Source organism: Palaemon carinicauda, chromosome 25 (assembly GCF_036898095.1).
Source record: "Palaemon carinicauda isolate YSFRI2023 chromosome 25, ASM3689809v2, whole genome shotgun sequence".
Classification (NCBI taxonomy): domain Eukaryota; kingdom Metazoa; phylum Arthropoda; class Malacostraca; order Decapoda; family Palaemonidae; genus Palaemon; species Palaemon carinicauda.
Genome location: NC_090749.1, coordinates 103,777,081 through 103,789,425, shown reverse-complemented (window position 1 = coordinate 103,789,425; position 12,345 = coordinate 103,777,081). Strand labels below are relative to the sequence as shown.

At 42.0% G+C, this 12,345-nt stretch overlaps 1 protein-coding gene across 1 annotated transcript in view; it reads left to right on the top strand.

Annotated features, from left to right (window-relative positions):
• The first annotated feature begins 3,190 nt into the window (after positions 1–3,190).
• atos (atossa) overlaps positions 3,191–12,345 on the top strand; it is an 18,045-nt gene continuing 8,890 nt past the window's right edge. The window contains 7 exon segments of the mRNA XM_068348973.1: positions 3,191–3,384; positions 4,663–4,801; positions 4,804–4,855; positions 5,276–5,501; positions 5,902–6,038; positions 8,992–10,183; positions 10,825–12,332. Coding sequence (XP_068205074.1) covers positions 3,193–3,384; positions 4,663–4,801; positions 4,804–4,855; positions 5,276–5,501; positions 5,902–6,038; positions 8,992–10,183; positions 10,825–12,332 — 3,446 coding nt within the window. The 5' untranslated portion in view covers positions 3,191–3,192.

Here is a 12,345-nt window from a genome sequence, read left to right as displayed (position 1 = left end):
TAGTCCACGGCAGGACAAAGGCCTCGGTAAAGTCAGGGGTTTGTCCATTTTCATCGCTGCTGATCGTTCGTGCTGGAGGCTTTTGTCTGATTGCTAGCAGCAAACCAACCTAGTACAGTATGTAGTAGTTGTGACTTACTTGGCTAGTAGTACAGCTTTGCTGATCATGGAAATACACAAACCCTTTCACACATACACACACAAGGTATTCATTACATAATCGACTGATATGCAATGTATAATACATGTTTAAATGACCTAATTTACTTACATGAAGATAAGTCTCTCTCTCTCTCTCTCTCTCTCTGAAGAGCCTCTCAGCTTTAAAGCAACGGGGGCACAGTTTAGGCATTACGACCGCATGGAGAAATGTCATGACACTCCCTCACCTTTTCTACCACTCATGCTCACTCACTCTCTCTTCTTCTCTCTAATCAATATACATTTTGGGAGATGCTGGCTGGATTTTCCTCCGTATCACTGGTGGCAAGAAGGGTTTTTCCCACTATTCCTACTACTATCGCAACTATTGCCGACACTGCTCTTTTTGTCGTGGCTGCATTTTCCCGTCCTTTTGCTCTCTTCCAAAGGACTCCGATCAAGGCGACCTCCTCTGCTTGGGCGGCCCAGTGCCTGAATGCAGGTTCTGGATAGTCTTGTGGTAGGCCTTCACGGAGATTCCGAATATTCTCTTACCTTTTTGATGAGGTTCTGGTATTTTTGTCTCCGAGACGGTCGGGTTATGCCATCTGGAATAAGATGTCTCGTAAACTTTAAACTAGTGAAGTCCGCTAGGTGATTCAGGGCTGCCAAATTATGATTCCTTCTCTTGATATGCTGCTCCTATTTCATTATCGGGTTTCCATTTCTGGACTCTGTATGTTGTCTAATATTGGCAGCTTTCCTCTTAGCCTCGTATCCCAGGATGGGTGTACGTAGTATTTACCTCCCCCCAAAAAAACTTTCATTCATCTCCCTCTTCTTTCATTTACTGTAATAGTACAGATAATTTGGAAGATTTTTTTTTTGAGCAGCAAGTTAGGTAATATTACGGTAGGTCCCACCCAGTGCCATTACCACTTGCCAGCACATAGGAACAAATGTTTTTTTTTTTCGCGAGCGAAGCGGGCGCTAGGTGGAGCCAAAAAGCAGTATATTTAGGTAATATTTCGATAGTCTAATGGTTTTTGATCCGCCATGCACTCGCTTCACTTGCGAGAAAAGAAAAACGTCAAGCTCCTATGTACTGGCGAACGGTAACGGCGCCGGGTGGGTGGGACTGTGCCGTAATATTACCGTAAGTTATTCTCTCCAGATTTTTCTAACAGAGTAGCTGATTTCACTTAATGCATCTAGAGAAAGTAGAATAAACTTATGAACTAACAAAAGAAATCTTTCAACCATTTTCTTTTACATTTAATATTACAGCTACCTTCTTTGGAAGATAATTTTTCTAGGAGCAATAAGTTAATCTCCAAAGATTTTTCTAATAGATCGACTGATTTCTCTTGATGCATCAAAGTCAGTTTTAATTATTTCTATAAATGTTAGCCTTGTGGACGGGTGCCAAGTAGGGTATTGGAAAGCTGATGTTGGTCATCTTGAAAGGAAAGTGATTGCTGTTAGGGGTTGACAGATACTGCAAAGAACCTTTTTATTGATTTAGGGTAATAAGAGAATAGATTTGGAATATTTTAAAGTTATTAGCGAGAGCGTGGTTATGAAGGTGTGTATAAAACCTAGGATGATGGAACAATGAATGTTGGTAATGGTGGATGATTTTAGTTTCAATATTTGATTAGTTTTGGTTATGAAAACGAGAATTTAACCTTTTTACCCCCAAAGGACGTACTGGTACGTTTCACAAAACTCATCCCTTTACCCCCATGGACGTACTGGTACGTTTCACAAAACTCATCCCTTTACCCCCATGGACATACTGGTACGTCCTTGTAAAAAGCTGCTATTTACAATTTTTTTTGCATATTTTTTTATAATTTTATGAGAAACTTCAGGCATTTTCCTAAAGAATGAGACCAACCTGACCTCTCTATGACAAAAATGAAGGCTGTTAGAGCAATTTAAACAAAATATACTGCAATATGTGCTTTAAAAAAAATAAACCCTGGGGGTTAAGGGTTGGAAAATTCCAAATAGCCTGGGGGTAAAAGGGTTAACATGCAATGGTACGATGAAGAAAGAGGCGAGTTGAATACTGTAATGAATATGACTAAGGAAGGCAGCAGAGTGTATGCAAGAGATCTGGAACAAGGGAGAAGGGGGCGATGGATGTTGATTTTGCCTTATGAAAGCAAAGTGAAGATATTCAATACTTGTATAAAAAGCTTAGAGCATCCAGCAAATTATTGTGATATTTTGAGGTATAAAAAAGCAGAGGTCGAAGAGTAGAAACAGCTGTGTGTTTTAGGATGGTTTGGCCATGTCAAAAGAATGGAAGATGATGAGCCTGTATCTTTGGCCAGGACTGGTGATAGTCTTAGAAACGGCTTGATAGACAATGTTGTATTAGTATTGGGAAGAGAGAGACAAGGGGGTGTGGTTTAGGGACAGTCAATACACTGCTAATGACCCTTTGGTCTTCTCATACGAGAAGGCGGATGCTGTGGAAGTTTGTATCCTTATTTTGGCATTCAAAATACGAAGCAGGCAGGGATTTCTTGTTTTTATTTACTCTTGGTGCCAACTCCCTATTAACCCTTTTACTCCCAAAGGACGTACGGGTACGTTTCACAAAACTCATCCCTTTACCCCCATGGACGTACCGGTACGTCCTTGCAAAAAACTGCTATTTACATTTTTTTTGCATATTTTTTATAATTTATTGAGAAACTTCAGGCATTTTCCAAGAGAATGAGACCAACCTGACCTCTCTATGACGAAAATTAAGGCTGTTAGAGCAATTTAAAAAAAAAAATATATACTGCAAAATGTGCTTGAAAAAGAAATAACCCCTGGGGGAAGGGTTGGAAAGTTCCAAATAGCCTGGGGGTAAAAGTTTTAACTGTTTGTGTGAAAGAGCAAATGAACTGAAAAATAAAGTATTGACATGTTTTATTCTCGTAGAACAAACGTAACGGAGATTGACTCTCCTACTGTTATGTCGAGGTGTAGAAATCATACTAGAAGTTTTTAAAAGTTTTATTACAGTTAATCTTTCTATTTGCAGGAAAAATGCGATCCAGTAGTGTGGAAGAAGTCGGAGGCCATGGACCCGGAGACCCGTGGGAGGTGTTCTCTGCCTTGGCCATCCTCGTAGTGGAAGGGAGGACCCCCGGAGGTGAGAGGGGTTACCACGCGGGACCGCACTGTCCCCTGCCCCACCAGCTGCAGCATAAACACTCGTGCGATCAGAATGATCATGTGGTAAGGATGCATGTTTTAACTCGCTATGTTAATGTGGGCCATGGCAGAGATGAAGAATAGGCTTAGAGATTGGCTCTGTTAATTTGTCAATTACCTTCAAAGAAAATGCATTCATTGGTCAGTTCTTCTGCTGATCTATGACAACTGAACACTATGAAGTATGAAATAGATGACGAATGGAGAAGCATTGATTTAAAAAGCTCAAGATAGAGACGGTTGGCAAAATCTAATTGAGGCCCTTTGTGTCAATAGGTGTAGAAAGAGATTATTATTATTATTATTATTATTATTACTGATATATAAGCTTCTCCCTTAATTGGGCAATCAGGATACTATGAACACAAGGGCTCCAACGGTGAAAATAGCCCAGTGCGGAAAGGAAATAATGAAATATGGAAAGTGGCCACTGAAGAAGAATTTTTATATTTGTGTTATCAGATTTATAAGGAAAGAGGAGAATGTGTAAAGAATAAGCTAGAATATTCAATGTATATTTTGGCAAAGGAAAAATCGATCCATAACCAGAGAGAAGGATCCAATGTAGTACCATCTGATCAGTCAAAGGACCCAATAAAACTAGCTGTAGTATCTCGACAGGTGGCTGGTGCCTTGACCAACCATTTACCTACTACTGATGCTGATCTAAGCCAAATTGGGGAAATATTTCTTTGGGATTCTACCATTATTAAAAGACAGAATAATTATCACAATAGATAAAGTTTCAGAACTGGGCAAATAATCCCCCATTATGGAAATTTTCCTCACAGCTGTTGAGCGATTTGTCTTGGGTGTTAATAACTGATGATTTTTTGCCCGATAATTCTCACGCAGTGCATTATATTTCCGTCTATTCATACACCTTAAAGCAGGCACGGGCAACCTGCGTCCCCCGAGTCTTTCCATCTTAAATTTCATTGTAAGACCAATAAACAAGGAAGAATTAATAAAAAGATATTCAGTATATATGAGGCAAATTATATTTCTTGCATATGTGTGTATTATTATGCAGCCTTCACTCACACATAGTAAAATGGGACTCCCAGTGAATGAATAGTTTCCCATGCCTGCCTTAAAACATGAAGAGTCCTTTAGCATTATTTTATGATAATACATTTAGTTTTATTGTGATCGAATGTTATATCATGAGAGCCACCTCATTAGTTCCTTCAAAGAATGGATGCAAAGGTTGAGGAATAAAACTGAAAACAAATTGATGGTTGAATTATATTTACGTAAAACATTCTAAGCATTGCCCCCCCTCCTCCTCCTCCTCCTCAGTGTGCGCAAGCCGGGGCCTTGGTGCGTCAACTGCGGGTGATGTGGGGTGTCGGTGTTGGAGTGAGCCTGGAGGTGCTCGTTGCTCCCGAATGTCAGCATGGGGCAGCGTTAGCCACCACCCTCGACACTCCAATCGCTCCTCGCAGAACCTTCGGTTGATTGAACAGTGGAACTTTACCATTTTTGACAGGAGGTATGACCATCAATTCTCCTTATTATGTTGTCCTGGATGTTGTACAGTTTAAGGTTAACCTTTTTTGGGAGGATGCGAGTACAGAAAGTCCTCGACTTGCAAACTCAATAGGTTCCAAGGAGCTGTATGCAAGTTGAATATTGTTAGATTTTTGCCTAGGGTAGGCTTCACCCAAGTCACATGCCTATGATTTTCAGCTACAAGGTCAAGGAGTAGTACCAATTCATATTGCAAATGTCATCTTGCTTATTGCATTGAACTTTTATTAGAGTATTTCATTATGAACTTTTTATCAAATATAGTATCTGAAATGCATGATTTATATCTCCAAATGTTTGTAAGTTCAGGATACAATAGTTAGTAGTAAGTAGGCTTTGCGTGCTTTATGAAAACAAAACTTAATCTCTCTCTTGTCGACAGACACCCTGAAGCAACGGCAACCGGTTGGTCGTTGGTGGCTGCCGTTAGGTCCTTCCTGCACTTCTCGCAGCTTTCGGCATGGCTCAGCGTGTCCAGGGGCCGACGGCCGCCTAACGTGCTGTATAGGCTGACTGTGACGTCGCCCGTCTTTTGCTCCAAGTTTACGGAAGAAGCGGAAGAGCATGTGTTTCCATTGGCCTACATGGGACAGGAGACTTCTATCAAGGTGAGGTGTGGAGATTTTAGAAGGCGCTTTGATGGAGCGAAGTAGACATCTTTAATTCTTTTTAGCTTATGTAAGCCCTTACAGAAGTGGTTCCAAAAAATTTTTCAGATGGAGTTCTTTCGGCCCCTTCCCTTTGAGACACCTTTAAACCATGTAACAGAGCTATGCACTCATTTATAATTCTTATGTTAATTTTATCTATTAATGCATATAAATTTATTGCCTAAGTGTTTGACATATGTTTTATCATTAGATTTTGTTAAGAGATAAAAAAGCAAGCTATTTATTGCTTAAAATTCACCCCTCAACGGTGGCCATTTCCACCCGCTTTGGAAACTATTGCGGCTGAGGAATGAGAATATGAAAGACCAGCAGAATTTAAGGCTCTCCTCGTTTCCAGGTGGCTGTGCGTTCGTTACCTCGGAGCGAAAAGGTTCCTGTGGTCGTGTGTTACGAACCGCATGAGGAAAATTGCGTAGAGATGCCGTCTGATGAAAGTCTTCCGTCTTGTTCCCAAAGCAAAACTGAGATGACAAGGTTAGTTTTTTTTTGTGTTTGAATCTTGGAAGCTCATGTCAGTGTTCAGTACTTTAATCCAAAAGCTAAGCTGATGCGTACTGTTTAGGTATACTGCAATTAAAAGTCTGTTAGTTCAAAATAGTGGGACCTTGAGGAAATATACCAAGAGGGTCCCTTCAAAAGTTCTCTTAATAACAGAACAAAATAAAAATTTCAGTGTTATGTGGAACCAAACATGATAATTACCCTTTTATTCCCAAGGACGTACCGGTACGTTTCACAAAACTCATCCCTTTACCCCCATGGACGTACTGGTACATCCATGCAAAAAACTGCTATTTAAATTGTTTTTTTTTTTCCATACTGTATTTTTGATAATTTTTTGAGAAACTTCAGGCATTTTCCAAGAGAATGAGACCAACCTGACCTCTCTATGATGAAAATTAAGGCTGTTAGGGCAATTTAAAAAAAAAATATACTGCAAAATGTGCTTGAAAAAAAATAACCCCATGGGGGTTAAGGATTGGAAAGTTCCAAATAGCCTGGGGGTAAAAGGGTTAAAAGTTCTGTATTGTTTTAGTCACAGAAGAGCATTAAAATTGGCACAATATGACATTTGAATTCTTTTTAAAGCATTTAGAAGTTTTTCAACTAGGTAAGCTTATCCTACTAACATCAGTGTAATTTTCAGCTAGCCTGCCTAATGTTTTATCTTTTCCTAGCAAATTATTTTATCCTTCATAAGGACATTAAATACGATACATGTGCCATGCTTTGATAGCAGTTTACCGTTAATAAGGACAGGGCGATGAACTTTGGAATACAGTACGGTGGAATCGGGAATTGACTGGACTAGAAAACTTGTAGCAGACCCCATAGCAGTATTAAAAAGCTTACGGAGATCCAGAAAGAACATCAATTAGAAATTGATTGTTACCTCTGCCAATGAAGTTGGAAGGACGTTATGTTTTACCCCGTTTGTGTATTTGTTTTTGAACAGCTTCCTGGCCACAATTTTATTTGTAGAGTAATGAAACTTGCAGGGATTATGTGAAAAGCTGGAAATTATCAACTTTTGGAAGGTCAAGGTCACAGTCAAGCAAATTGTCCAATAAACTTAATCAGCCATAAGTTTGGGCATCGTTGTCACAGACTTAAAGCTTTGTTCATATTTCAGAGTATGAAAACCCATGCCAATTAATACATGTTAAGGTCAAAGGTCAAGGTTGAGCAAAAGGTAAAGAAATAAGCTACTGTGGTGGAGGTTCTGCACTCTACTGAGTGCCCCTCTAGTTTAAGTATTCGTGATATTAACCCTTTTACCCCCAGGCTATTTGGAAATTTCCAACCCTTAACCCCCAAGGGGTTATTTTTTTCCCAGCACATTTTGCAGTATATATTTTTTTAAATTGCTCTAACAGCCTTAATTTTTGTCATAGAGAGGTCAGGTTGGTCTCATTCTCTTGGAAAATGCCTGAATTTTCTCGAAAAATTATCAAAAATATAAAAAAAAAAAAATTTTGTAGCATTTTTTTGCAAGGACGTACCGGTACGTCCATGGGGGTAAAGGGATGGCTTTTGTGAAACGTACCAGTACGTCCTTTGGGGGTAAAAGGGTTAATATTCATTTTAAATTTTTTTTGAAAGAAGAATTTTACTTTACTGCAACTCATATACTTGATTTAAGTGCCCCTCTAGCTGTAACGGTTTTATCGTACAGTGTAAAATGCAGCATTGATTTTTTAGTCCATTCAATGCTAGTTGGAGTAATTGAATCGCTTTAGATGTTTGAGAAATATTTTTTATTCTTTTCATTACAACCGTAACTGCTATTGGTACCGTGTCGAGCCATTCAACTTTGCAAATACATTTAATACAAGAGCGATAGAACTGTATTTCAGTGAAGTGGTATTCCTGTCAAGTTAAAAATAATCCTTCAGGTTTTAATTATTTTACGTTGGCTATTATGTTGTAATAACCTCATTGCAAAATTATTTCTATTTTATTTTGCTATAAAAATATATCAATGTAATTTATGGATTTGGGTTTTAAGTGCAATTTTCCATTATGCAAATATATTCCTTGTTAACGTACGCTCGTCAAAATTCAATGTTTACGTATGTTCCGGAGAGTAAGTACATATGCTTCTAACCGTTCAGGAATATCTAATGTAAGGGGGAATCTTCTTCTTTCAAAGTTTTAATGAATATCATTTTATAATTTCCAATAGCCCTTTTTAGTTGCATCCAAATGAACCATGTTAACCCTTTTACCCCCAATGGACGTACTGGTACGTTTCACAAAACTCATCCCTTTACCCCCATGGACGTACCAGTACGTCCTTGCATAAAAACTGCTATTTACATTTTTTTTGCAAATTTTTGATAATTTTTTGAGAAACTTCAGGCATTTTCCAAGAGAATGAGACCAACCTGACCTCTCTATGATGAAAATTAAGGCTGTTAGAGCAATTTAAAAAAGATATACTGCAAAATGTGCTTGAAAAAAAATAACCGCCTGTGGGTTAAGGGTTGGAAAGTTCCAAATAGCCTGGGGGTAAAAGGGTTAATGAGTTACCTGCTGGTATAAAGGATCCTCAACTTAAAAACTTAATTGGTTCCAATCAGCTGTTTGTAACTCGAATTTTGTTAAGTTTTGGCCTAGTGCAAGCCTTACCTGAATCCCATGCCTATGGTTTCCCGCTATAGAAGTCGACAAATAGTCAAGTTTCATATGAAATAGATATCAGGTTATCATAAATGTCATTTTGCTTACTGTACTGTATTGAATATAATAATGTTTTATTACAGTACTGTATTTCTTTATCTTATCTTTGTTATTTTCAGTTGTTTTTGTTTTTGTATCTGAATGTTTTGTAGGTTGAGAACCTTGTGTAAACAGAAATCTATATCATTGTTTTGTATGCAACATTTTAATTCCCTCGAAACTAATCTACTGCCGTTACTCGCAGGGGCGACAAGGACCTGCGGAGGAGCGTCATGAAGGCCCGCCTGGCCGAGAACTCGCGCGTCAGCCGAAGCGAGTCGCCCGACACGCAGCTCGGGGAGAGCCTGCTGGACCCTCCCAACTCCCTCACCCGCTTCCCCCGTCGTTACCAGTCCCCGTCGCGGTCAGGTTCTCCCTCCCTGGAAACGCCGGAGCACCTGATTTGTCGTCTCAGACACCCAGTACCTCCTAACAGCAGACCTCCAGATTTCATGCCGCTGGGACCCAGCACAGCTCGACACCCGTTCTCCTGGACTCAGGCGCGTTACCCTGTTCCACCTGTCAATCTCCATCCGACCTCCTTGGCCTCGGTGTGCCCATCCACCAGCGGAATGCCGCACCACCACCAGCACCAGTCGAGCCATCAAATGCAACAACACAGTCCTTATAGAATAGATTACTCAGGTCCCAGCCACAGCCAGCATTTCCAGAGGCCGCACCTTGTCTACAGTCGTCCGCAGGCGTGCCTGGCGGCGCAGCTGCCGTCTGTTAACCAGCTGCATCTCCAAAAGCCCCATTCTTCCCATCATAATCTCCAATCGGTGAATTTCGACCAGTTCCAGAAGCAGCCCGGCCGGCTGTCGCCGAGAGGAGGCAAGTACCAAAATTACCCTGAATATCAGTATAACGACCATGCGGAGACCAGCAGAGATTACGTTGGACCCTCCAAAAGGTACAAGAGCCAGAGGCTACTGGGCGACGAGTGCTCGGAGTCCGATTCCAGTTACAACTTCCCCGAAGTGCCCCATAATGTCCAAGGCACCAGCGGCAGCTCCAGCATGCAGGGGGGACCCGCACAGCGGAGAGAAGATGGCGAGAGCTCGAGCGATTGGGAGTGCATGAAGAACTCCCATAACGGTAACGGCTCTTGCCTTCCGCAGCTCTCGGCAGAGGCGGTAGCGTCCCACTCGGGAGCGCCGCCCCAGAAGGTCGGCGGGAAGGGCAGCGGCCGCCTGAAGCGAGGGTCTTCCTCCTCGGATGGAAAGCGCTGCAAGACGGAGGAGGAGGAAGAGGAGGAAGAGGTGCTTCCGAAAGTGATAGATGATCAGTTGAGGCCTTGTTGTTCACACACTGGGAAACATTTGTGTTCCAGTATGGAGGATCTGTCAGAAGTCTGTGATAAGGAACCTGAAAGTTCGTGTCAGTTACACTCTAAGGTATGTAGTGGTTCTCTTCCAACAAACTCGTTTGTTGATTTCTTATCTCGTAACTTTGTCCGTTATTTTCTGCAAGTTAGAGAGGGGTAGTTCTTATTGCAATTGCTGGAGAATTCGTAATGTTACTCAATTAGATAAATGTTTTTTGTGAGAGCTGTCGATTTCCGCCCAAATTTACTTGTTCATTTAGCTCTGCCAATGTTTCTTTGTTTTTCTATGATCATTAGCTATCTTTTCATTCTGTAATCCAATCTAAGGAGATTATAAACCCTGTCACCTGGCATTTTCTAGATTTAGCTTTGGGAAGTTATTTTTATGATGTTTTTATTATACTATGAGATACCTGGATCTTCAGAGACGTCTAGCTTTTGAAATACTTTCAATTTTTTAGTCATACCCGTATTCATCATCATCATAAGGAAATAATGAAAGCTGTCATTTTTATGTAACTTAATGGTAAGACAAATAAAACAAGGAAGAATTAAAAAAAAAAAAAAATCGGTAGATATTTGGCAAGTAATATTTTCTGCGGCACTCGCCATCACTCGGATGCCCATACTGTACCTGTGAGGCTGTATTTGTAATTCAAGTGTCGTTCTATGGTGGAAGGGTTATTTATCTTTTTTATTTTTCCGTTGCAGGATATTAAACAAGAGATGAAACACAGAAGGGATGTTAGTCCTAGCCACTTGTTCCGTAGCAAGTTCAACTTCGACCTAACTCCAAAGGAAACTATGGAAATTCTGAGCGTCCTGCGCCAGCCCAGCAACCTGCGCATTGAGAGCCCGAGGAGTCACTCGAAAGTCAGCTCTCCCAAAGTCCACCCGGAGACGAAAACCCTACATCTTGGCTTAGATCCCGACATGAAATCCGAGAAGCAGCTGTGGGCCGACAAGGAGCTGGAGAGGAAGGTTCTGAAGGATAAAGGGAAGAGACTGGAGGACCACCACTTCGGGCTCGAGTTTGCGAAAGCAGCGAGGGACTGGGAAATCGGGGAGTCCTCCTCCTCCTCGTCGCATGGGAAAGTTGTGGGTCAGACGGGACCAAAGTCCTCCCTCTCGTCCTTGGTGTGTTCCGAGCATAGGTGCCAAAAGGAAAGCCGGGTCAGAGGGGGAGATGTGCAGCAGCGGGAGACGGCCTCTAGTCCCGAAAACCAGTTTCTGGAAGCCATCGCGCTCAGTAGCGAGAAACAATGTGATATTCTTAGTTGTAAGACTTTAGTTGATAGTCGTGAGCCATTGTGGACCAGAGTTTGTAGTGATAATAATGCTTGTGATAACGGTAGTGATTTAAAGAAGGAGGGAATTATTTACAGCCTGGAAGAAACGTACAGGGAAAGTGGGAGCCAGCAGTGTGTGGAAGCTAAAAAGATGACCTTGAAAACCAACTTTTATACTGCCTGCAGTGAGCCTGCCAAAGCCATCCATTGTCAACCCCAGAAGCAAGTGTCGCACACTCTGAGCAAGAGTCCGTTCAGTGCAATTTTATCCAGCATCCAGAATGAGTACAACCAAGAAATGTTAGGCGAGCAGCTGCATTTGACGGGTCATTCAAAGGCCACTTCCTGTGCTAAGGAGCCAGTGAAGAGAGTTTTGAACTTCCAGGAGGATGGAGAAAAGTACGTCCGTCAGGAGGACGAGGAGGAAGGGCCGTCGAAATCTCACCCGGACCAGAACGACTGGAAGGAGAACGTTGCGCGTTCTAGGGAAACTCGGGAAGGATTCGTCAAGAGTGCCAGCTTGCTCAAACACCTGATGACCCGGGGTCACCTGCCACAACCTCAGGAGAATTCTCAGGGCGACAGGGCCGTCATCTTAGATGGCAGCGACTACGTAGACACAAAGCAGTCGCCTGTGCAGCTTGAGACAGGTCAGAAAATCAAGCACGCCGAACACGACGCCAATCAGCAGCTCGGCAGCGACTCGGAGATGCAGGTCGATGACGAGGTGGAGAAGTACTGCAACATGAGGGGCGTGTCCATTCCGTCAGCCAGCGAGAAGGCGCAGTTCCGCAGGTCCCTGGACTCTGCGACGAACATGGTGTTCCACAGCAAGACCGGGCTGCCGCTGACGTCTTCCCCGGCACCGCTGAGGAAGGGAAAGCGCTTCGACTACGACTCCAGCCTCGTCAGCGTGGCGGCAATAAAGAGGTATGGGGTCTTG